Source organism: Cervus elaphus, chromosome 20 (assembly GCF_910594005.1).
Source record: "Cervus elaphus chromosome 20, mCerEla1.1, whole genome shotgun sequence".
Taxonomy (NCBI): domain Eukaryota; kingdom Metazoa; phylum Chordata; class Mammalia; order Artiodactyla; family Cervidae; genus Cervus; species Cervus elaphus.
The window spans coordinates 47798650-47823512 of NC_057834.1; the positions used below are offsets into that span (position 1 = coordinate 47798650).

At 48.6% G+C, this 24863-nt stretch overlaps 1 protein-coding gene across 1 annotated transcript in view; it reads right to left on the reverse strand.

Annotated features, from left to right (window-relative positions):
- The window catches only part of PHGDH (phosphoglycerate dehydrogenase), a 31329-nt gene extending 10424 nt beyond the window's left edge, over positions 1-20905 (reverse strand). The window contains exons 1-5 of the mRNA XM_043877465.1: positions 20656-20905; positions 14987-15138; positions 11739-11804; positions 8403-8457; positions 8216-8314 (exon numbers count right to left, since the gene is read on the reverse strand). Of these exons, the coding sequence (XP_043733400.1) occupies positions 8216-8314; positions 8403-8457; positions 11739-11804; positions 14987-15138; positions 20656-20793 (510 nt within the window). The 5' untranslated portion in view covers positions 20794-20905. The remainder of the gene's footprint in view (positions 1-8215; positions 8315-8402; positions 8458-11738; positions 11805-14986; positions 15139-20655) is intronic.
- Positions 20906-24863: the final 3958 nt, after the last annotated feature.

Below are 24863 nucleotides of genomic sequence, written 5' to 3' on the forward strand. Positions count from 1 at the left end.
GTGGACAATTTCAAAGTGACCCCTCCTCTGACTTTCAACAATTCAATGTTCCATGAAAAGAAAGCTCCCTGAGAAAACATTCAGAGTTGGCCCAGGATTAAACCAAACACAAACAGAATGAACACAAAGCCTAATATTTCAACAGTGGTTACCTCTAGGTGGTAGAATTAACTTTTTTTCTCCTTTATGCTTTCTTATACTCTTTCAAGTTTCCCCCACTGATCATGAATTTCTTTTGAAGCTAGGGAAATGTAAAAGTTATTTTAGAAAATCATGGCACAGAAGATTGCTAGATCAAGTCAGCCTTCCTAGAGAAGAAACGGAAAATAGTTATGAATGAGGTGTAGCTTTTGGAATCACATTTTTCATTCATCGTCAGCTCTGTGGGACCAAAGAAGCCAAGTGGGTCCCACTCCAACCCTCGTGGAGGTATAGGGGAAAGAGGCTGCCCCCCCACCACGCCCTTACAGGATGGTGAGCTCATGGCTATTCCACAGAGGTAAACTCTTCCTTTCTCGTGGGGAGAATGAAATGTCCAGGGGAGGGGAGAGGACCCTGCCCTGGTTCTCACAAGTCTTCTTTGTCCACTGGCTCTGAGGCTGGCTGGAACAATGTCCCATTCATCTCTAATCCAGATATACTTTTCTTTTTTTTCATGCGGAACATGGTGTGAACCATCCTCCCCATGTGAGCAAGTTCACACAACCCTATTGCCTCTGGGCTCTCAGGAGCCAAGAATCAGCATGGGGCTGCCAACAGGAAGGCTCCTGCATGCTGAGTCTAGCCCAGTGTCCCTGTTGCAGGTGCCTGAGGCTAAAGGGTGGGCGGGGGTGCAGGAGAGATAAGCATCTGCCACAGCGGGCAGCAGGCCCTGACTCAGCTTTCTTTCACAGAGAGACAGTACCTCCTTCATCTGCAGACAACTGCAGGGGAAGAATTCTACCCTGTTCTCATTTTTCACTCAAGAGAGACAGGGGCTGAACTCAACTAAGGGCTAGGGTTCTTATACCAGGAGACATGTCCCGGGAGCTATAAAGGGTGACATGAGGCCCAGGAGACCGACCCCGAGTCGGGTTCTGATGTGTCCAAGAAAGGTCAGATGTCAAATGTATAGATGTCAGGCACTTCTGGGTTCACGCCATCTATTCCTAGAGAGGAGCCTTAGGGAGATGTGTAAAGGGATTCCCCACCCCAACTCCAGCCCCAGGACAGAGTCCTGATGTTGGGGCAACAGAGGAACCCTAGCTTTTCAAGTGGTGCTCCCAGGTGACCTCCTAGCTGCTGTCATAGAAGGCAGCCTTGGGAGACCAGTCATACTGCTCCTAGTCCCTCTGGCTGCCTGTGGATGGAGATCAGAGAGGCCTTAAAGGTATAAAAGGGCTCCAACAGAGGAGCCTAATGGTCAGGCACCCTCTCTCTGTCCCAGAGCCAATCTTTGAGTTTAGCGTTGGCACTCTCCCCCCCAACCACACAATGAAATCTTAAACACAAACTCAGTATAAAACCATATCAGGACTTCCCTGATGGTCCAGAGGTTGAGAATCCACCTGTCAATGATGGGGACACAGGTTCAATCCCTGGTCCGGGAAGATCTGCCCGCCCCTCCCCCCCTCCCCGGCCCCATGCCGTGGGGCAACTAAGCCCATGAGCTGTAACTGCCGAGCCCACAGGCTGCAGCTACTGAATCCTGAGCGCCTAGAGCTCTGTTTGAGGAGCCACCACAAGGAGGAGTCCGTGCGTGGCAGCTAGAGAAAACCTCTGCACAGTGACGAAACCCAGTGCAGCCAAAATAATAATAATATAAAACCAGATCAATTCAAAACAACAGAGGTGAAGGCCCAGAAGCCCCACCACCTGCTCTCTCCCTGGGCCCATACTCCACGTCCGGGAGTGCATGTGTGCATGCTACGTCGCTCAGTCACGTCTGACTCTCTGTGACCCCATGGACTGCAGCCCACCAGGCTCCTCTGCCCATGGGGTTCTCCAGGCAAGAATACTGGAGTGGGTTGCCATGCCCTCCTCCAGGGGATCTTCCCAACCCAGGGATCAAACCCGTGTCTCCTCGTCTCCTGCATTACAGGCGGATTCTTTACTACTGAGCCTCTGGGGACGCCCCTCCACGTCCTTACTATGTGTCTAAACTTGAGACTCTGGGAAGAATCTGAAAATCACTGCTCTGGGGCAAAAGTCTGGCAGGCACCAGACTGAGATGGGAGCTGCCGGTTGTATGAATGATTGAGCACAGGGACGTGGTGCAGGGACTGATTTACCAACAGGAACCAGGAGGAAAGACAGCGGTGGTGGTGGTGCTGGGCAAAGAGCACCAGACTGGGACCCAAGAGGCCCAGAGTCTGAGCTGGACTCCACCCCTTACTCGTCCTGTTATCTTGAGCATTTCACGTAACCTTCCTGGGCCTCAGTCTACTTATCTGTAAACTGGGATAATAATATTGACTCCAGAGGGTCAGTGTAAGCATGATATCTAACACAGCAGATCTCAGTAAATATTCAGTTCAGTTCGGTCGCTCAGTCATGTCCAACTCTGTGACCCCATGCACTGCATCACGCCAGGCTTCCCTGTCCATCACCAACTCCCAGAGCTTGCTCAAACTCATGTCCATCGAGTCGGTGATGCCATCCAACCATCTCATCCTCTGTCATCCCCTTCTCCTCCTGCCTTCAATCCACAGCCTTGTCTAACTAACTCAGTAAACATTGGCAAGACCCAAAGGAATTGATGACAGCTGGAGCCTCGGGTTAAACATCCCTCCCTTCGGGCTAATGTCAGACTCATCACAATACTGGCCACAAAGAAACTGTTAAGAGATGCTAGTCTGCTCCTCACCAAAAACCTGATAAGATAGTACAAGGCTCAGCTTCTGATTGGCTGGGGCCTGTTAAGCCATCCCAGGGGACAGGCCAGCTTGAATGAGTTGAGCCTCCAGAGTTATAATCTGTTATCCAGCAACATTACTGAGGACAAGAACATTAGTGTGTTAAGACTCAAGTGATTCAGAACACCAGCGGGCTGTGGGCTGCCAGATTTATCCAGAAACCCACACGTGTACCTGTGGCTCAAGCATGTCAGCAGCTGCTCTAGGGGCCTCCGAGGCTCCTTCTAGGCCTGTGCTGGCATAGATGGGCTCTTCCCTAACCCATCCCCACTCACACACTACGTGCTGTTGGGAAGCCAGCTGGCTAAGCTCCCCCTTCCCTAAGTGACAAGACAGTCACAAAGGGAGGGAGGAAAAGGGATGGTCCACCCCCAGCATCTGAGCATAAGAAAGTCTCTCCTTACAGCTCCTGCGGCATGATGGGGTCAGGTCTTAAATCCTGACACCCTAGAGAGGGTCAGATAACAGCCATCCCGTTAACAGCCTAACTGTGTTTCCCAGGTGGCACTAGTGGTAAAGAACCTGCCCGCCAATGCAGGAGACATAGAGACATGGGTTTGATCCCTGGGTCGGGAAGATTAGCTTGAGAAGGGCATGGCAACCCACTCCAGTGTTCTTGTCTGGAGAATCCTGTGGGCAGAGAAGCCTGGCAGGCTACGGTCCAGGGGGTCACACAGAGTCAGATGTAACTGAGCGCACACATAGCAGCCTGATTAGTGGTTAACAGCCTGGTGACAGATCAGGAACAGGGTAAGACCCTAGGTGCTGGGAGAGAAGAGGATGGTAAAAATAACATCTACAGGCTTTACTCTTCTGCTCAAGCTGGCCCAACCACAACAACTCAGGGTCCCCCACGCCTCCTGGTCCACTCTATGTCCTTTTTTAAAAAAGACCTTTTGGATGTGGAACATTTTTAAAGCCTTTATTGAATTTGTTACAATACTGCTTCTGTTTTCAGTTTTGGTTCTTTGGCCAAAAGGCATGTGGGATCTTAGCTTCCCAACCAGGGATAGAACCTGCAACCCCTGCATTGAAAGGTGAAATCTTAACCACTGGACCTCAAGGGAAGTTCCATCTTTACGACTTTAGGTTGTTCTTCCAAGTTACTGTAACAAACCCAGCCCTTAAAAATTTGGCACCATTACCTATGATCACACAGTGAACTCACGGCCAGGGCCATTTCACAGTTTAAAGAAACTGGTAGCCCACTGGGGTGATGTATACTCAGAGATGTGGGGGCTCAAACAGCATCTGTGTCTGTGTTCACATTCCCTCTTCACTTGCTGGCCAGGTCGTTATCTGGTCTTGCAAGTGTATCTGCAGTGATGGGGACTCACTCTCTCCTGAGACCACTTATTCCACTGAGGTCAGCTCTGTCTGTAACTCTGCCTCTCCAGCCTGCACTCTAGTGCTCCTTCCTGGATCTGCTTCTCAGAGAGCGTGACTCTTCTATACGACTTCCCTTTGGCTATTTCAAGGCCTCCCCTGTGACTCCCACATCTTGATGAGCTCAGAGATCCTAGTGCCTCCACCCTTTCTTAGGAAGCACAGATGTGTGGGCTCCCCTCCTATTACCCTATCTCCCAAGTTTCACAGTCTTGCAGAACATGGGGTTTTGGACTGCTCAAATACTCACAACAGGAGTTGATCAGTACAGAGCACGAAGAATGTCACCTCCTTGTTCTGAAAGTCATCTTCTTTTAATGCTGCCAAGAGTCATAGAACCTTTTCTATCAACCATGTCACTATTAATCACACTGCACGGTTGTCAACTAAAAGGCCTCCTCTCCTGGAAGAGCCTTTATAAACACCTCTTCACCCAAGTCTACTTGCTCTGGGGCCTCATATGTGGGGCACTGACATGTATTCCAATTAAATGTCCTATTAGGGTGCCCAACTATTCTAGACTTCCTATGCCTCTCAGGACCTAAGTCTGAATGTTTAGGTGTTAATTCCCTCTGCTTCCTGTCATCCACAAATGACACATCATCCAGGCTGTTGATGAGCACAGTGAGTAAGGCAGAGCCCTGCACCATCCTGAACCAATCCCCCTGCAGACTGACATGAATACATCCTTCAGCCAGTTACTAAACCCTCAGCACCGAGCTCATGATCTCCATCTTAATCTCAAAGGTATCATGAAAGACCTCACCAACGTGTGCTAAAGTCCACATTCTACAAACGATCTAAAATGTTCATCGTTGAGGTAATTACCAAATAAAAGCAATTTATCCCTTCAAAAGAATTCCATGCAACAGTTTAAAAATATAGTACATCTATTTATTCCAAGACATATGTTTTTATCTTAAAAACATGCACAACATTCTACTGTCTCTAGGCTAAAACTCCTCTATAGGTACAGAACTGTACCTGTATCCCAGAAGCCTGTATTCCATGTAAATACATAGAAAAAGTCTGAGATGACAATATATCAAGCGGATGCTACCTAAGGAAACTCAGATTGGGATGGTCATCTAGGAGACCTTTATCTAAATTTCAATTTTTAAGAGAATGCATTCACTTATTACATGATTATAATTTTAAATAGTCAAGATATATACATCTAGGGTGTCCCATGATATTACCAGTTTACTACTGATTTCCAAAGAGAGACCAAGACTAGTTTGAAACAACTTGTGTTTAGTAAACACTCATCCTGCCTGGATGCTGATAAATGATCTCTTTAACAATTTGTTCAAGAATCTTCCTTCCTTGGCCTTTAGAAAATCTTGCTCTCTGCAACTGCTCAAACATCAACCAAGGTTCAGATGATGCAGGTCAGTGATTTCTCTGCACTGAGATATGATTCAGAATGTGTCAGATCCAGAAACCTGTTAGAGAGCTGGATCAAAGTAAGCAGCTGAGTCCAAAAAGAGGCCACTTTGGGCCAGTGGGAAAGAACCAGAGCCAGGGTGCTCTTGAGGGGCTGGGGTGTATGTGGGGTGGGGGTACATTCCAAGGTGTGTTTCAGGTTTACAAAGAACATGTACCAGAAGCAAAACAGTCTAGTGACCCTCCAGAGACATCTGGACAGAAGAAACCCCCAGTGAAGCAGATATATGTTGCAACACAAAAAAGGTACCCACACCCTCATAACCATGCTGGGAATAGAGCATACAGGCATGTGGTATGTGCTATGCCCAGAGACACAGATGAGCACTCATATGCAGGGTCTGGACATCTCTGAACTGAGCCCTGTCAGTCACATCTGCTGCTGATGCTCAAGGTCCTATATCCCTCTGTGCCTCTGGAAAGCAGCCGGGGCTGCGGTTAAGTAGCTGAGTGCTGCCAAAGGAACAGACAAGCTTACCAATCACTTCAATTATTCAGGAAACAAGATGGCCTCGCACGTGGTTCATTGGTAAAAAATCCATCTGCCAAGGTGGGATTCTATCCCTGGGTAGGGAAGATCCCATTGAGGAGGAAATGGCAACCCACTCCAGTATTCTTGCTGAGAAATCCCATGGACAGAGCAAGTCTGGTGAGCTACAGTCCATGGAGTCTAGAGAGTCCAATGCAACTGAGCGACTGAGCACGCATGCATGCTAGAAGAACGGACAAGCTTATCAATCACTTCAATTACTCAGGGAACAGGGTAGGCTTTTTTGTCTGGCTTAAGTCACCACAAAAGTCTCCCGTCCTTGACAATGAGTGCTGCCAAGCTAGAAGAGCCCAGTGTACCGTGGTACCCTACGGGAGGGGAGCGCACGTCATAGACTGACCGCTGGGTCTGGCAACCATCCCAAAGTCACCGCATCATCAGTGAAGCACTCACGTGTTCGGCTACATGTGCCCTGAGTTTTACTGAACCCCTGACCCCTGCTTTTAGACGATCAGAATTTTCCAGGAGCTGAACCTTTACCCTGAGCCCTCACAAACAAGGAAAAAGGAGAGAGTGCTCCCTGTGGCTTGCACAAAAGACATGGCTTTGGTCTGCTTCCATGATCAATGGATCCTGGGGGGCCATGCCCCTTCTCATAGGGAGCCAGAAAAAGGTACCTCTCCTTCCTGGTGCTAAAGCTCAGCAGAGATGTCTGGCTGACTTCAGTCAATAGGATATGTAGAGAAGATGTAGATTGTGGTACAAAGGGATGCCCACCTGGTCCTTGTTCACCATCCATTTGCTATGAGCCCGTAGCAAAAACTTACAAAATTCAGAGGCTGATTTAAAATTAAGGGTTAATCTATAAGGTCTCTCCTAATGCAAAGTAAGAAGGACATACAGAAAGGAAGGAGCAAGGGAAAAAGGGAAAATTCCATACAGCTTTATGGAAATGTTTCTAGATCTGAAATAATCTGATTTTCAAAACCCTCTTCCTTAACGTTTCCTGGCTGTCGTTTGAACCCACAAGCCCTCTCTCCACAGCCACAGTAAACATGGAGATGCCCACCCAGCCGCCACACCTCTCTCGCCCACTTGGGCACCCTGTGGGTCTCCCCTTTCTTGGTACAGCCTTCTGGATGGGTCCCCAGGGTAGGGGTTGGGGAGCAGCACTGCTTCTGATGACAACCCTCCCTCAACCAGAAGAACTCCTGAGCTCCAAGCGCAGGATAAGACAGAGCCTTGGTGGGCGGTGGGGTCAGGGAAGATTCCTGAGGAGTGTGTGAGTTTTCCCAGCCACTGTGGGCGCTATGATCTTTTCACAGTGTGTGAAAGTGGAAGTGTGAGTTGCTCAGTCGTGTCCAACACTTTGTGACCCCCTGGACTGTAGCCCGCCGGGTTCCTCTGTCCATGTGATTTCTCAGGCAAGAATACTGGAGTGGGTTGCCATTCTCTTCTCCAGGGGATCTTCCTGCCCCAGGGATTGAACCCAGGTCTCTGGCATTGCAGGCAGATTCTTTACCATCTGAGCCACCAGGGGAAGTCCCTCACAGTGTATAGGGAAGCGCCTTTCAATCTCTTCTGGACTATGGAGCAGGGCTAGAAGATGGACAGCAAGGGCTCTGCTGCAAGGTTACAAATTTGCTCCAGTTTTATGAATTATCACAGGAGACAGAAGTAGCAAAACAAGGAGGCCCCCACAGAAGGGGAGGAAAGGACAGGCAGGATAAGACTCCTCTCTGCTTCACGGGGACTGAGGGCAACTACTCATCCCAGAGCTGAAGGATCTCCACCAAGTATTCCCAGATGCTGAGTTCAAGGGTCTAGGTCGGTGGGCCCATGTCCCCTCCCCCCCGGCTTTACCACCCATTTACTCAGGGGCTCTAAAGGGGGCATCAGATTTTCCTAGGACAAAGCCTTCAGCTTCTCTCAAGCAAAGCTGCCTCTTCCAAAGCTGCCACAGGAAGCCCCACATCAAAGAGGTCTGGCGACCTCTTACCTTCATCCCAAAGGACTGCATCCGGGTGGCCACCTCTTTCCCAATTCTGCCCAGGCCAAGAATTCCTAGGACCTTTCCATTCAGCTCGGTTCCCATGAACTGCAAACAGGGAAAGAAGCCCAAGTTAGTGCCTGCAGTAGACCGTGGACACCGACCCAGGCAGGGGGAGGCAAGGCCAGCCGCTTACCTTCTTCCGCTCCCACTTGCCATCCTTCATAGATGCCGCCGCTTGAGGAATCTGCCTGCAAGGACAGACACATTCAGCAGGCCCACCCAGACCCCACCAGCCCAGGAAGGAGGCACAGTGTGAAGACTACATGGCTACTACATCTGCTGGGCATCCCCTGATGAAGACAAGCTCAAGATAGGTCTGGGGGATCAGGTTCAGAAATACCGAGGATGGACAAAGGGGTGTAGCAGGAGGATCCCTTGACAAGACCTGGCTTGGAGCCCTGGGATTGTCTCCAGCCAAATGTCTGGGAGGAGGTTCTGAGTCCATCTCAGTTGCTTGAATATTGGCCTCAGTGACTCCAGGCATGTAAAAAGCAAAAGCTAATCCTCCAGCATTTGTAGAGATAATGAAACGGTGTATTGGGGGATTTTAACAACATCAAATGTTCCAGAAGCACAAAGATTTCCATTTTCTTATTTCATTCAGAGCTACAACATACGACATCTTCCTCTATATCAGGGGATAGCTGAATACTTACTCTCCCTTGAGAGTAAGACTACACTGGGGTGAGCAGGTGCTATAGTCTAGACATTTCCAACGACCATAGTACCTCCTGTCTCACCACACACACACACACACACACACACACACACACCCACAAGCTCCACAGCCTATCTCCTCCTATCAGCCAACATGGAGGTCTGAGTCTCCACGTGTTTTTCAGAGGGGACAAAGGAAATTAGGGCAATGTGAGAAATCAGAGGCAAGATATGTTATGTGGATCATGGTCCTCCAGGCTCTTCTGGAAGTGAGAAAGAAAGAGATAAGAAGCAATGTTTAAATATCAGCTCATTTAATGCTCACAATAACTGCATGGCGGGGGTGGGGGGAGAGTTGGGGGGAAGATTGTAGGCACTGGGGATTAAACACCTTGCCCAGCATCACTCGGCCAGAAGTATCAGAATGAATTCAAAGCCAAGGAAGGCATCCCCACTAGTCAGCCTCCTAAGTATTTCAGTGCAGGCTTTCCTGCCGGCCATAAGATTCAGTGGTGTATATGTGTCTGCATGTGCGAGAGTGAAAACCAGAGATTCCAAGATAACCGTTCCCATATTTCCACTTCCCTGAGTTCTGATACAAAGCTTTCTTTCTGGTCTACACGTTACCAGGCACAGACCTCCATCTGAGGATGAGGTTGATGAAGAACCTGCCCTACCGTCACAGTCCCACGAACTCATGGGCAACCTCAACAAAGCTCATGGAAGAAGCCCCATCTCGCTGCTCTGGCCCATTGGGCCTCACTTCAAGAAGGACAATGTCCTCACGTCGCTGAGGACAATGACTTGCCGAGAGGAAGCAAAGCCAGACTGATCACACCTGACGGAGACAGAGCCCCCACCTGCCTCCTCCTGTCCTCTCGCCCTCTGACCTCTGCCCACCTGGCTGCCCGGTGCCATCTGAGGCACGTGTGCGGCACCAGAGGACACAGGAAACCCCCGCGCTGTCTCTCTAGGCGCTCCACCCAGCTGGCCACGGGGCTTCCCAGGCCCTAACACTGCGGGGTCCTCAGCAGGCCAGTGTGAGGACGGCCACATGTGGGCAGAAGACCTCCCGAGAATTAAATGGAGGCCGACCTGACTTATAAGAGGAAGGAAAGCAGGCGGAACAGTGAAGTCTGCCTTTGTTGCATTCTCCTCACTGTCCTTCCCTGTCCTTGTTCTTCTCCAGCACCTCAGGGCCAGGCATCTAGATGAAGTCCCCCAGCGCAAGGCCCATCCCGGCCTGCTCTCCACCCACATTGCCCAGGGCTCTCAACGTCACTGTCCACCAACCCCCTCACACCCCACCCCTGCTACTGCTGCCTGGCTGGGAAAGCAGACTGATTAAACCAGCGCATGGTGAGTTATGAGACTGGTGATTCCTTCTTACAGGGTGCTCCTTTATTAGTTTTGATGCATCTTTGATGACTGAGGTCATGATGAGTGGCTGAGAACCTAAATCATACCACTTTGCCAACTCCTTTAAGTAAAGTTGGTCGTGGAATAGGAGGAAAACTATTCCTGACTCCCAAGGAAACATCACCTCTGGAAAAAAAATGTGAGAGAATTAGAAAGCGGCACTGGGCTCCTTCCCTCATCCCCTAAAAACACAAACAAGCAAACACCACTGAATTTAATAGCACACGTGACACCAGGGCATCAGGCCTTAACACTTCTCTAGATGTTCTGGGAGATCCAAACAGCCAGCGCAGGGACCCCTTCCAGGCCGTTTCCCTTCTGTTGGGCAATTCTCTCCCTATTCCTCCCTTTTTCCAACCTCCTCTCCCCTTCACTGACTGGTGAGTATCAGTGAAGACCTAAGATGTCAGGTAGAAATCTTGGGGAAGAGTTAGAGCAAAGGTGAATGCCCTCAGACCATCTCCCAGGTCTTGAGAAGGGGAAAGAATCATTTATGAGGCCCAGAAGGTTTCAGGCCTGAGTAGAGAAGTAAGGGGTCCTGGCTGCCTGGGTTCCCTGGCTTAAGGATCCACGGATCTGCGAAGGGACCCAGAGCATCTTTCTGCCGGTCCACTGGCTCCTTGCCCTTCCCAATGACCCACTACCTGTTCAAGAGCAGGGGCTCAGACAGTCACTTTACCACCCAACACATCTGTGTAATATTCATTGGTCCCTAGGCTGTCCCCTCTCTTCAAGAGATTTGACCCTTTGAGATCTTTTGTGTTATGAACCCACAGGTCATGCCTGGTCCCAGGGATCCCAGGGAAGCTTTCTATTCCATTCTCTTACATATAGATCTGCAAGGACAGTAACAGGGGTAAGCCCCAGGAGAATCAGCCTGCCTGAGGAATCCAGAGAGAGCTTTTTGGATAAATTAACACTCAAGCTTAACCTTGAAGAGCAGTTTTAAGAGTTAAAGGAAGAAATTGTGAAGTAATTAGCCTCCAACTAAAAAAAAAAAAAAAAAAAAAGTTAAAGGAAGAAATGGCAGGGACGGATACCCAGGCAGCAGAAACAGCATTTGTGAGGCTTCGAGATCAGAGAAGGCTTCGTGTGTGTGGACACCTACCGCTGTGACTGGTAGGGGATGGGTGTGGAGAGCGGACGTGAGTACGGAGAAAGAGAAGATCACCCACGTATTTATTTTCTCCATGGGCCTGCTCCCAGGTAATGAATGTGAGATCCAGGATAATGAGTGATCAGTGGAGGACTGACAGCCTTGAAGGTTCTTAGCAGCCTGCACATCACCAGGCTGAAGTGTTTCTAAGTTTCTCTGGGTCAGTTTGCTTAGGGAGTCATATTAACTGACAGACCACAGAGAGTAACTTTCCTCAGAAGTTAGGGACTCACTTACCTGGCGAGACACATGATCATTCCACAGGTGAGCTCCGCGGCACTGAGGCTGTTCCCATTGGGGGTACTATGCATGGAAAAAGAGGGGGGTCATCTGTCAGCCAGACCAGGATTCCCACTCCTGTCCCTGTGGAAAGCCTCCAGTGCACCCCGAGCTTGCTCTCCTGCTCCATGAGCTTACCAGTTCTTTATTTCTCTTGTTTAGCTTTATGGGTTATTTCTTTACATTTAAAAAAATTGAAGTACAGCTGATACACAACATTATATAAGTTAAATGTGTACAATATAGTGATTTACGATTTTAAAGGTTACACTCCATTTATATTATAAAATACTGTCGCTACCCTCCACGTTGTACAATATATCCTTGTAGTTTATTTTATACCTAATAGTTTGTATATCTTAATTCCATACCCCATGCTGCCCCTCCCTCCCACTGGTAACCACTAGATTGTTCTCTGTATCGGTGAGTCTGTTTCTTTTTTGTTATATTCACTAGTTTGCTATATGTTTTAGATTCCTTACATGTGATATCACACAGTATTTGTCTTTCTCTTTCTATTTCCTAATGCCCTCCAAAACCATCCAGGCTGCTACAAGTGGCAAAATTTCATTCTTTTTACAGCTAACATTCTATTATATGGGCTTCCCAGAATGGCTCAGTGGTAGAGAATCCACCTGCCAATGCAGAAGACATGTGTTCAATCCCTGGGTTGGGAAGATCCCCTGGAGTAAGAAGTGGTAACCCACTCCAGTATGCTTGCCTGGAGAATCCCATGGACACGGAAGCCTGGTGTGCTACAGTCCATGGGGTCACAAAGAGTCAGATACAACTTAGAGAATAAACAACAGCATTTCATTGTGTGTGTGTATATATATATATGTCACATCTTCTTTATCCATTCATCTGTCCATGGACACTTAGGTTGCTTCTGCATCTTAACAATTGAAATAATGCTGCTATGAGCACTGGGGTACATGTATCTTTTCAAATTAGCATTTTTGTTTTTTTTCCCAATGTACCTAGGAGTGAGATTGCTGGGTCATGTTTTCAGTTTTTTGAGGAAGATCCATATTGTTCTCCACTGTGGCTACACCAATTTACATCCCCACCAACAGTGTATAAGTGTTCTCTTCTTTCTACATTCTCTCCAACATTTTGAGCGTACTTGTTCTTAATGCAAACCCCCAACCCCATGCCACCAGCCCTGAGTTCTGTGACGTACTCCTGCCCTAAACCCGAAGTTGGAAGAAAACCCTTTTGCCCTGGCTTTATGTTTTCCTGAGGAGGGACCCCCATTCAAGAAACACACCTGGCCTTTCTCTACCCAGACTTATTTCTCCCGAGGCAGAGAAGCATCTCATTAGATGGGGAGAAATGTGTGTGGCTCAGCCCTTATCTGACTTCTCTTATTTCAGGACCTATCTGCCTATAGAAAGTGCAAATCTCTGCTGCTCCAAGCCATCAAGCTTTTATTTTATCGGGTACAGTTGATTTACACTGTGGTGTTACCTTCACACTTCTGTACCTGTGACAGAGACAGAGGATGGCCCTTTGACCACAGACTTTTATCAAGTTGCCCAACCTGGCTTTTACTAGGAACAAAGCTAATGTTTTTATCTTTTCCTATTGGACTTCTCCTCCTATTTCTCAACAAGTTTTGCACTGAGAAAGCTTCCTCACATGATAAATCAAAGGGCAATGTTGATTCTACCCATTTTGCAGAAAGGAAGATAGAGATAAAACCCATGAAACTATTTTTCTTTTCTCAAAAGATTTTCCTTACTGTTTTTAGACTATTAACACACATGTTTACCCTTTATGCCCTCTACTGGGTCTTTCTTCTCTGGAAATGAAGGTTATAAGGAGAAAAAAGGTCAAGAGATTCTATTTTTAAAAAATTAAAAATCAAGATAAAAGGATTCTCAGAGTCTGTCTTTCTAAGAAAACCTGGCTTCCTGTCACCCCCAGCTAATGACCAGACTACACAGGATATGGGAGGAGGTGCTGGGGCCAGGGGCTTGGTGCTTCTGGATCCAGGGCAAGACTGAAGGATGGTTTGTGTGTGTGTTCTCAGTCACTCAGTCATGTCCAACTCTTTGTGACCCCATAGACTGTAGCCCTCCAGGTTCCTCTGTCCATGGGATTTTCCAGGCAAGAATACTGGAGTGGGTTGCCACTTCCTCCTCCTGGGGATCTTCCCAACCCAGGGATAGAAGCCACATCTCCTGCATTGGCAGGTGGATTCTTTACCAGTGAGTCACCTGGGAAGCCCGGAGGATGCTACCGGTTAACATCGCTTCTGTTGGATACTGACCTCAGGCCGATAACCAGGTCAGTTAACCCCTATCCTACAGAGGGAAGTGGAGAGGAGGGAGGGGAAGGTCTTGACGATGATGAGGCTCCCGAGGGAAGAAAAAATGGAGGACAGAGAAGTGGACAGGGATAACCTTGCCATTCCATCTTATGTCAGAGTGGTGTCAGAAATAAGGGTTGCCTAGCTGCAGTCCATGAGGTCGCTAAGAGACAGACTTGACTGAGCGACTTCACTTTCACTTTTCACTTTCATGCATTGGAGAAGGAAATGGCAACCCACTCCAGTGTTCTTGCCTGGAGAATCCCAGGGACAGGGGAGCCTGGTGGGCTGCCGTCTATGGGGTTGCACAGAGTCAGACATGACTGAAGTGACTTAGCAGCAGCAGCAACAGCATTGGCATGCTGCCATGACCTTTGCCATGAGTTTCTGCAAAAAACAGCTCTGAGGAGGACCCCTTCCTTCTTGGCCCTGGAGTCTGACAGAGAAACTGGGGTCCCTCCCCGGAAGAGTACAGGGAAGAGAGGAAGAGAAAGAGTGGGCAAGTCTGTCTACTAACAAAGGCTGTGCTGCAGCCCAAGAATCATCATCAAGTGGAGCTGCAGAACCGGGCTCCATACGGAACCGCAGAGGGGGAGGGGCAGGGCCGCAGCAGAGACTGAGACAAATCCACTAAGGTTCTTCTGATTCCTCAGCCAGGCTGCAGGCGTGCAAGCATCTGCGGGGTGAGTTTGTGAAGCATTTTGAGATTACCAAGACAGCCTCCATGTCAAAAACCCGGGAAACCACTAAACCGTAAGCTCCGACCTGCCCCCACCCCATCTGTTCTCAGCCTGGAGCAGGCAGCCTCCTGGACCCCCTTCTGACTCTACAGGCATCTCCTCCCTCCACGCGGTCAGTCTCCACACTCACTCCCACCACCTCCACAACTTACTTCATGACCAGGATGCCCTTTCTGGTTGCGGCCTCCAGATCCACGTTGTCCACGCCCGTGCCAGCCCTGCCCACCACCTGCAGCTTCTCCGCCGCGTTGATGATGTCAGAGGTCACCTTGGTGGCCGAGCGGACAATAAGGCCTTCACAGTCCTGAGGCAGAAAAAGAAACACCTGGATCCACAGAGTTGGTCTTTGTATGGCCTCTCTGTCCAAGGTGGGAGTTCCTGTAGGCTGGCTGATGCTGGATACATTCAAGGAAAGGAAGGCGTGTGTATGCACCTTCACCAACAGTCAGGCTTGGGTTCAAATCCAAGCTCCAGCCCTGACGAGCTAAGACTCTGAGCTTCGGCCTCCTCAGGTGTGTGAGGAGGAAATGAGACAGGACAGGTACAACCCCTGGCACAATATCTGGCCCTGCTCAAGGGACATCACTTCCTTCATCAGACATGGAGCTACTGATGGGGTGAGGTGGGATCAGATTCTACTTTGTGAGCCCCTATGCCTGGTACACAGAAGGCACTCAATAAATGTTGGTCAGCTGAATGACTAAGTGAAGTTAATAAAAGGCAAATTATTAAAAGAAAAACATTTCCTAAAATAGAAACCACAGTAGAGGAAAGGGGAGAAAACAATTAAGCTGGTTCACAGTTGCTCAGAAAACCAGGCAATATTAGACTCAAACTAAACCTATGTGAAAAATCAGACTTTTTGGATTCATCACAGCCATTTTACCTGGGCTAAGCTAGACCTGGGGACAATCATCCTTAGGCTTGTCCAGCATCTGATGCTATCTTCTGCAGAATAAGGATGCTGTGCCCAATACTCAGCAAGAAGGCCCAGGAACTGGAGCAGGAGAGCAAATGCACACTCTGCCCAACGCTGGCTGTCCCAGGTTTGGTTGATGAGCAAGCTGCAAGGGTGTCTGCATAAGCAGCAAGCTGGGAACCAGGAGGCTGGGGCTCTAGGCCCTGTGCTGCCAATAACACGCTGGGTCCCTGAGCCAAGGTATGTCACCCCCACCCCTGGTCTCCTCCTGTAACACAAGAGCATGGGAATAGACAAATGATCTGAAACCTGTAACTTGCCCTGCATTTCCCTGGTGGGGCACCCAGCTGGATCCCATGAGAACCTTTTCTCTTCCCTTCCCACCACATGGATTCCAAAGACAAAGAGGGGTTATTGGCATCTGGCTTCTAGGGTAAGGGCCCAGACTGTGTATACTGTGCAGAAGTCCAGAGCCTAGGAACAAGTTTGGACAAGTTATATGCAGGGAGAACAGAGGGTTCTTTTCCCTCCAATGGAGGGGAGAGGAGAAAAGAAGCTTACTCTGCAGTCTACTTAGATCTGGAGGGCTTCTCAACACTGGGATGATTCTTTAGAAAAGGCTGAAGAACTACTTCTCTGGAGGTGTGAATGTTTCATGCACGCTCACTGGCTGGCGCTCTGCCAGACCAGAGAGCGCTGCATCGAGGACCCTTCACCAGCACTCCACACCCTTTCGTGTCTGTGGTTCTGAAATAGAATGCTCCTTGAATACTCTCTCCAAAGCTGCCAGCCCTCCCCCAAACCCTGGGAATCTTCCCACAGGGCAGACTGGCTGCAGAAGAGCATATAGACTCCCCAGGAGTCCACCCCATCGCTGCAGACTCCAAGGACAAGCACAGAAACAGCGCGGAGTTTTTAACAAGCAGAGCCTCTCTCTGTGGAAGGATCTCCCTTAGGGAGATTTATCCTACAGTCTCTCTCTGTTTCCTTCAAGGGTGTGTCCCAGCTTTCTCTGAAGCCACGAGGTCTGAAGAGCCTCCAGTCAGACCAGCTGAGATGTACAGGCACAGCTCACCCATCCCAAGTGAGAATCTGCCTTTGCAGACTCCCATTCAGCAGACACTGGTCCCACACGACCTGGACATCCCTGTGGCCAGAGTTCACAAGCTTGCAAGGCCTCTTATACCCTCAGCTACTTCTGTTCCTGTTCATTCAAACACAGCATCAGTTAATTCATTCAAGGGAATTCCCTGGGGGTCCAGCGGTTAAGACTCTGCACTTCCACTGCCAACAGCCCAGGTTCAATACCTGGTCAAGGAACTAAGATCCCACAAGCCACACGTGGTGACCCCCCCCAAAAAAAAAGTTAGGATTCAGTCAATCTGCACACATTTACTGAAAGTCTGCACTCCCAGGCACTGTCCCGCTCTCAGGCCCCCTGCCATCCCTCTGAGACGTGGCTCCCTGCTCTCCCCACCTCTCCTCTACTTCTGCAAACTGCAGCCCACATCCTCTAGGAAGTTTGCTGTGGTTATAACTTTCTTCTGCAGCATCCCAAGGTCCCCTCTGGCACTCCTGTGATGGGAATCTCAATACCACACCCACTCTGCTGTCCGCTGTTCTCTGCTCTGTGTGTGCTATATCCGTGTATGACAGCTGGCTGGAACAGGCATTCACCACACTTGGTTTTCCTTCCTACTCCCAGTGCCCTCAGCGGCCTCAGAGCTGGAAAACAGCAGGACCCTGTTCTGCCGGATTTATGGCTGCTCCAGACAAACTATGCCAACTCAGCAGTGGAAACCCATTCATGTTCTTCAAGTTCACACATGCTTCCTTTCCCAAGGAGGACAGGCTTCGCCTTGGGGGTGATTTCAGCATTCCTCCTGCCTCACAACTGAACAACCAAACGACTAAAGACACATGCACGCACTGACTTATGTAATAGGGGCAGCCAAAGAAAGTCTCCAGACTATGTTCCCCTGGCTACAGAGAATGCAGGTAGGCACTGTTTGGCACAAGGTATGTGATCCTCATTAAGTAGATGGCTATGTAACCTTTGCAAATCAAATCCTAGTGTAAAGGCTGGAAACGTGCTATTTTAAAAGAGCCTTTCAAAACATGGACTCTTGCATGGAAATTTATTCCCTTCTTTTGCTTTCTTAAAATTCAGCGATAAAGATGCTAAGGTACCTCAGAAAGTTAAATACATTACCAGCCTGCGTTTAGTGGATTCTGACCAGCATTGTTATTTAATGAAACAGAAGAAAACAGAATACAGCACATATAGTATGGGTGTTCTTTCATGAAACTTGAGTGTATGCGTGTACACATATGTGTGTGTATACTGAGTTACGGTGTAAAGTGAATTTCCTATTGTGGGTTATGGTCAAAGTCTAAAACCACTGATACGTGGTAAGACAACGTTTATTATTAGACTTGTATAAGATGATAGAAGAGGGGTACACAGTCTAAGTAAGAGTTTTGTTGAGTTCCAACAAGAAGCTTTATTATTTCAAGCCAGTGTTTTTCCAAACTTTTGACTAAGACCCACAGTAACAAACACATTTAGCCTTACTATCTGTATTGCTCTCTGATATTTACTTTTTTCTTTTTAATGCTAATCACGACCCATTAAACGGACTTCAATACCCACTAATGTGCTGTGACTTGCTTCAAGTCTGAAAAGCATGGTTCTGGGGAATGATTGTACTTCCTGACCACGGAGCGAGAGAGAACCAACCGTGCCTGCCCAGAATACCAAGGAGTGTGAAGGGAGGCCAGGCGTGGTTCTGGCAACCTGCTCCAGCTTCTTTTGGTATGAAAAAGGTTTAAACCGGGGAGGCCAGGGGCCACTAACCCAGATACCTCTCCACTCAGAATAACAAGAGGTAGCTTGGATAGGAGTCCTTTCACTGACCCACGGAGACTAACCTGTATTCCAAACTTAAGTGTTTTTTTTACAAAGACAGACAGGAAAACTGAGCATGCCCAAATCCCTCAACAATGTAGCCAACAAACACCTCTCTTCCTGCCAGGAGTTTGCAGTGCCTTTAAAACATCCTCGAGGTCCCAGCCCCCGATTCCCAGTCAACCTCCCAACATTCTTGAACCCTGCAACTAGTGACCAAGGGCTCCCATTCTTGTCAGTTCCACTCTTACTCACCACCCCCTCATCCCACCCTACCCCAGGGGTACAGGATTTTCATTTCCACAAGAAAGCTGGAAAGCCCCTGACTCCCATCCACACTTCCCAGCCAGGTGGTCTGGTGGAGGTGAGGATCTAGAGACCACTACACTGCCTACTGGCCATTGCCCAGAGCCAAAGCCACTGCTACCATCCGCACAAAAGGGGAGGTGACAAGTGAAGCGCCTGTCTTCCATTCACTCCGAGGGTGCTCCAAGGATCAGCTCCTGGGTCCTTGGCCCCCACCAAGTCAAGGCTGATCACCCTCTTCTCTCCCTGAGCAGAGGTGGAGCAGGCAGGGGCTTAGGCTCCTGATGGACTCATTTAGCACTCAAGTACTGTGTTATCTGGTCACTAGCTTCACAGTCTGTTAACCAGGCTCCCTAACCTGCTGACAAGCTTCTGGAAGATAGGAACCAGCCAGAAACTTCTCAGTACAAGAAAGGGGCTGGATACAGTACTTTGGGGCAAGAGCCGACAAGGGTTCCAAGGAGAAACCCAGCGGGAGATACAAAGGCAGTTAGGAAGACCGTATGATTGCCTCACCGCTAGAGCAACAGCTACCAGCTCTGTGGTTTGATTTAAGGGACTCTCGGAGCAGTGAAGGATGGAGGGGTGGATCCGCGCTGAGTCTGGCTGAAATTGGTAGGAGGCTACAATGCCGGGTGTGGGAGTTGGGGGACAAGGGAGAATACTGCTGGACGGGTGGGGTGGAGACACCTGGGCGCTGGGTGCACTCCAGACGTAAGAAGTGCGGTAACGGGAGTGAAGAGTTCCCAAAATAAATGTCATAAGCCTAGACGAGGTTACCAAATCTCGCAGGGATTTTACAAACAAGATAAAGAAAGATCCGAAGTAGAGGGCACTAATTATATAACACGACAAGCGGTGATATGCTCCTTAGAAAGATTTGCTAAGAAATACACGTCTCCTGGGAGCGTTTGGGAGCGGATTCTCCACGGATCTGGCCATACCTTGCCGCGCCGAGGCCAAAGGTGAGGCCATCGCCGAAACCGCTGGCGGAGACAGCGGTCACGGCCGTGCGGCCGGCGCGGGGATCTCTGGCGCCCCCCATCACCCGCCCCTCTTTCCTCCGAGCGCTCCCAAGAGGCCGAGGGGCGGTGAAAACTCTCAGTAGTCTTGCATCATACTAAAGGCGGGTATGGCGTTTGCTGCCCCAGCCCGGCCGCTTTCCCTGCGGCTTCTGGGGGAGCTTGCTGGAGCAGCCACGGGACAGGCTGGACTCCGCCAGCGTCCCCCAGGGAAGGCAGGACTTGGCTGGGCGAGCCGGGGCCGGGCCGGCCAGGGAAGGTTCGCCGGTCCCTGAGTTCCAAGAAGGAAAGCCACATTGGCGCCCCTCCCCCCGGCACCCCCGCGCGAGGCGGGAGAGACGGCGCCAGGCTGCCAGGGGCACTGCGCGCAAAGGCCGTGGGGAACCGCGCTGGCATCCCGCGGGCAGCCTGCACTTTGCAGTGTTGGCGGGAGACGTTCCAACGTGAAACACGCAGTTGCAAACTGAACGGAAAGTTTGCATCCTGTAGCTTGCAGACGTTGGTTCCCCCCTCCTTCTCCCTCCACCTTCCCCAGCCCCCAAACTCCGGAGACCCCCAAGACTGAAACCAGGAGGGACGTGAGGGTGGGGCGCGCTGGGCCGAGTGTGTCAACCTCTGTCCACGGAGGATGCCACACAGCCCCTGTCTTTCTCACGCTCGCCTAACCTGCAGCTCCGCTATCAGCTCCTCTTTGCTCAGGTTCTGCTTCTCCACCACCTGCAGCCCTCCATCTTGCAGGATCTTCCGGCAGCAAGGGTCCAGGCTATCACTGATAAGCACTTTCCGTAGATTTGCAAAGGCCATTGCTGGAGTCGGCCCTGGAATCTGCAGCTTTTCCTGGGCAGAAGCACCTAAGGCGAAACGCGGCTGCTTCGGCTGGCGGGCTTCAGTAACTGGGCAGGATTCGCGATTGGACAGAAACTCTCCAACTCTCTGTGACTCCGCCCCCTCGTCGTGGCTCTGAGTCTTCAGATCTCCTCCCACTTTATTATCCTCTGGAGACAGTTTCTCAATCTCAGCCAAAGCATTTCTCTATACCTGGTGAACAGACAGAAGCATTTTTTGCTGAGTAGCTGATTCATATCTGAAATAAGTTGAGATATATTTGCTCTCATCATGAGAGACGTATTATTTCCTCTTCACTTTTCTCTTAAGCACCTAACTCTTTAACAAGCATTTATTAACGCACCTACTATGGGCATTTATTAACGCACCTACTATATGCTGGATGCTTAAGGGGCTCGAATTTCAAAAAGACATAGCTTCTTTCCTCTGGTGGCTAACATCCGAGAGTACCAAAGACACAGATGTGGAAAGTTAAATAATAAAAAAGCAATAGGGAACTGTTTCTAAAACCTCACAAAACCATGATTAATTCCAAATGAATGATGCAATGAAAATTATGAATTTGAAAGAGAACAAGGGACTGGTGCATTTGGACCAGCCAAAATATTTGTTCAATATTCTCCTCTTCCACTACTTCCTCTCTGATTACTTAAAAAAAGAAGAAAAAGAAGAAAATGAGATGTCAGTCTGGCCTAATTTATATATTGACCAAGGAGGCACTTCCCAGCCCTTATCTCCTTTATATTTAAACCCTACAACAAACATGCTCTTCCATGCCCTATTTTATAGAATACTGGAAAATCCTATTTTGGATTTTTTAAGGCCACCTAGGATCAGAAACAGAGTCAGGGACCCTCACAGAGAAGTAGAATGGATTATATCCAGCCCACTTCACCTTTGTGTTCTGTTGTCCTACACTATTCACAACGCTCGGGTGCAAGATCCTTATCCTGTAGGACGGTGCGGTGTCAACACGCTCCTGTAATGAAGCTTTGGACAGATAATTCTTAGGCACAAATCAGAAGTTAGACCAAATGCTTCCAATAGGAAAGAAGATAATTTGGCTATCCCGTTTGCTGGTTTGGATGATCTCTTGCTCCCCCATTCCAGCACTCCTGAGTATTCCATTTCTCTTCCTCTCAAGGAGGTGCCCAGCAGCCCTGGAGGCCCTGGGAGCAGACAGTGGACCTGGCCCCAGAGGCTAACGAAGCAACGTGGGAAGCACCCATTTTGGCTACCTCTTTCACTCAACTGTTTCCTGGACTCACCCTCTGCTTCCATTCAGCATAGAATCGAAAGCCCACTGTATCTCAAGGGTAACCCCAACCCTTGACTCCAAGTCAAATTTCTCAGATGCTGTTGAACTCAAAACCAGAGGCCCTTCCACACCTGTCACCTGGGCATTATTTTCTTGCTTTAGTATTTGTGACCCACCTACTTTCACACTGGACACACAAAAGATACTTCTAAGCTCATTAAGAAAGTAGTCAACAGATGTGTTCAGTTCCAGTTAGAAAGGAGGGTGTGTAATAATTTTTACCATAAACAAGTCAGAAACGTGTTCCTTTTTTAAATTTTCTATAGCATTATCTTCAAATTATCTCATGGTACCTTGGACAACATATATGTGAACATTTCATGTCTCTTTCTCCCCCCAGGATCAGAGACACAATCTTATGTCCCTCTAATAGTGCCTAGCACGGAGATTTCCATGTTGGAGATTCAGAAGACATTGCATTCAAATTTAACTTATCGAGCACCTACTATGTGCTAGGTACCATGGCTTAACTGGGGTGCAGTGCTGTACCAGTCAAACCCCTTTCACCCAAAAAAAAAGAAAAAACAAGACAGACATAGAGAATGGATTTACACATAGCAGAGGAAAGAGAGGGTGGGATGAATTAAGAGAGGAACATTGACATATATTCAGTACCTTGTGTAGAACAGATAGCTAGTGGGAAGACCTGTGATGACCTAGAGGAGTGGGACAGGGGGCATGGGAGGGAGGCTTAAAACGGGGGTGATATGAATATACACAGAGCTAATTCAAGTTGTCGTATAGCAGAAACCAACATAACATTGTAAAGCAATTATCCTGCAATTAAAAATAAATTTTAAAAAAGAAGAAAAACAACACTTAAAGTATAGCATTCAAAGAATAAATAGAAATATGCTGAAGTGCTTTAACAGCAAGAAGGAGACCTCCCAGCACCAACTAGGGGCAGCAGGAAAGATTCTAGAAAGGTTGCCTTTGAGCTGACACTTCAATGCTCATTGAAGGCAGGCACTCGAAGAGGTCCAAGGATTCAGAGATGAGTACAACTTATTCTGCCTTCAAACTGCTCATGGTCAGTCACCTAATCTTGAAAGCATATAGGATATATAGAATAGGAAGCAGCCATGTAGAGGAAAAAAATAACGTTTACAAAAACCCAGAGAGGTGAAGAATTATAAGATGTTCACAATGGCTTCTCCAGGGGTATTGGCTGTGAAGGTGCCAGAGGAGCAGGTAAGACTACAGAGGAGCCAGTGGTGAAAAGTCTTGTCCAGAGGAGAGGTTTCAACTTGACTCAAAAGGTAGTACAGAGGTGCTGAGCCCATTTTTAGAAGTGATATGGTTATACTGGGCTTCCCAGGTGGTGCTAGTGGTAAAGAACTCACTTGTCAATGCAGGGGACATAAGAAATGTGGGTTTGATTCCTGGGTCAGGAAGATCCCCTGGAGAAGGGAACAACAACCCACTCCAGTAATCATTGCCTAAAGAATCCCATGGACAAAGGAGTCTGAAGGGCTACAGTCCATGGGGTTGCAAAAGAGTCAGACACAACTGAAACAACTTAACACACATATGCACACGTATGCACACACACTGTTACATTAGCTGGCTGAGCCTTGATGTGCTCCGTCATTCAATCATGTCTGACTCTTTGCGACCCCATGGACCATAGCCCGCCAGGCTCCTCTGTCCATGGGATTCTCCAGGCAGGAATACTGGAATGGGTTGCCACTTCCTTCTCCAGAGCCTTGATACTGTTAGTTCAGTTCAGTCACTCAGTCGTGTCCAACTCTTTGTGACCTCATGGGCTGCAGCACACCAGGCCACCCTGTCCATCACCAACTCACAGAGGTTACCCAAAATCATGTCCATTGAGTTGGTGATGCCATCCAACCATCTCATCCTCTGTTGTCACCTTCTCCTCCAGCCTTCAATCCTTCCCAGCATCAGGATCTTTTCAAATGAGTCAGCTCTTCTCATCAGGTGGCCAAAATACTGGACTTTCAGCTTCAACATCAGTCCTTCCAATAAACACTCAGGACTGATCTCCTTTAGAATGGACTGGTTGGATCTCCTTGCAGTCCAAGGGACTCTCAAGAGTCTTCTTCAACACCACAGTTCAAAAGCATCAATTCTTCAGCACTCAGGTTTCTTTATAGTCCAACTCTCACATCCATACGTGACTACTGGAAAAACCATAGCTTTGACTAGACGGACCTTTGTTGGCAAAGTAATGTCTCTGCTTTTTAATATGCTGTCTAGGTTGGTCATAACTTTTCTTCCAAGGAGCAGGCATCTTTTAATTTCATGGCTGCAGTCACCATCTGCAGTGATTTTGGAGCCTCAAAAAATAAAGTCTGCAACTGTTTCCACTGTTTCCCCATCTATTTGCCATGAAGTGAGGGGGCAAGATGCCATGATCTTAGTTTTCTGAATGTTGAGCTTTAAGCCAACTTTTTCACTCTTCTCTTTCACTTTCATCAAGAGGCTCTTTAGTTCTTCTTCACTTTCTGTCATTAGGGTGGTGTTATCTCCCTATCTGAGGTTATTGATATTTCTCCCGGTAATCTTGATTTCAGCTTGTGCTTCTTCCAGCCCAGTGTTTCTCATGATGGACTCTGCATATAAGTTAAATAAGCAGGGTGACAATATACAGCCTTCACATACTCCTTTCCTTATTTGGAACAAGTCTGTTGTTCCATGTCCAGTTCTAACTGTTGCTTCCTGATCTGCATATGGATTTCTCAAGAGG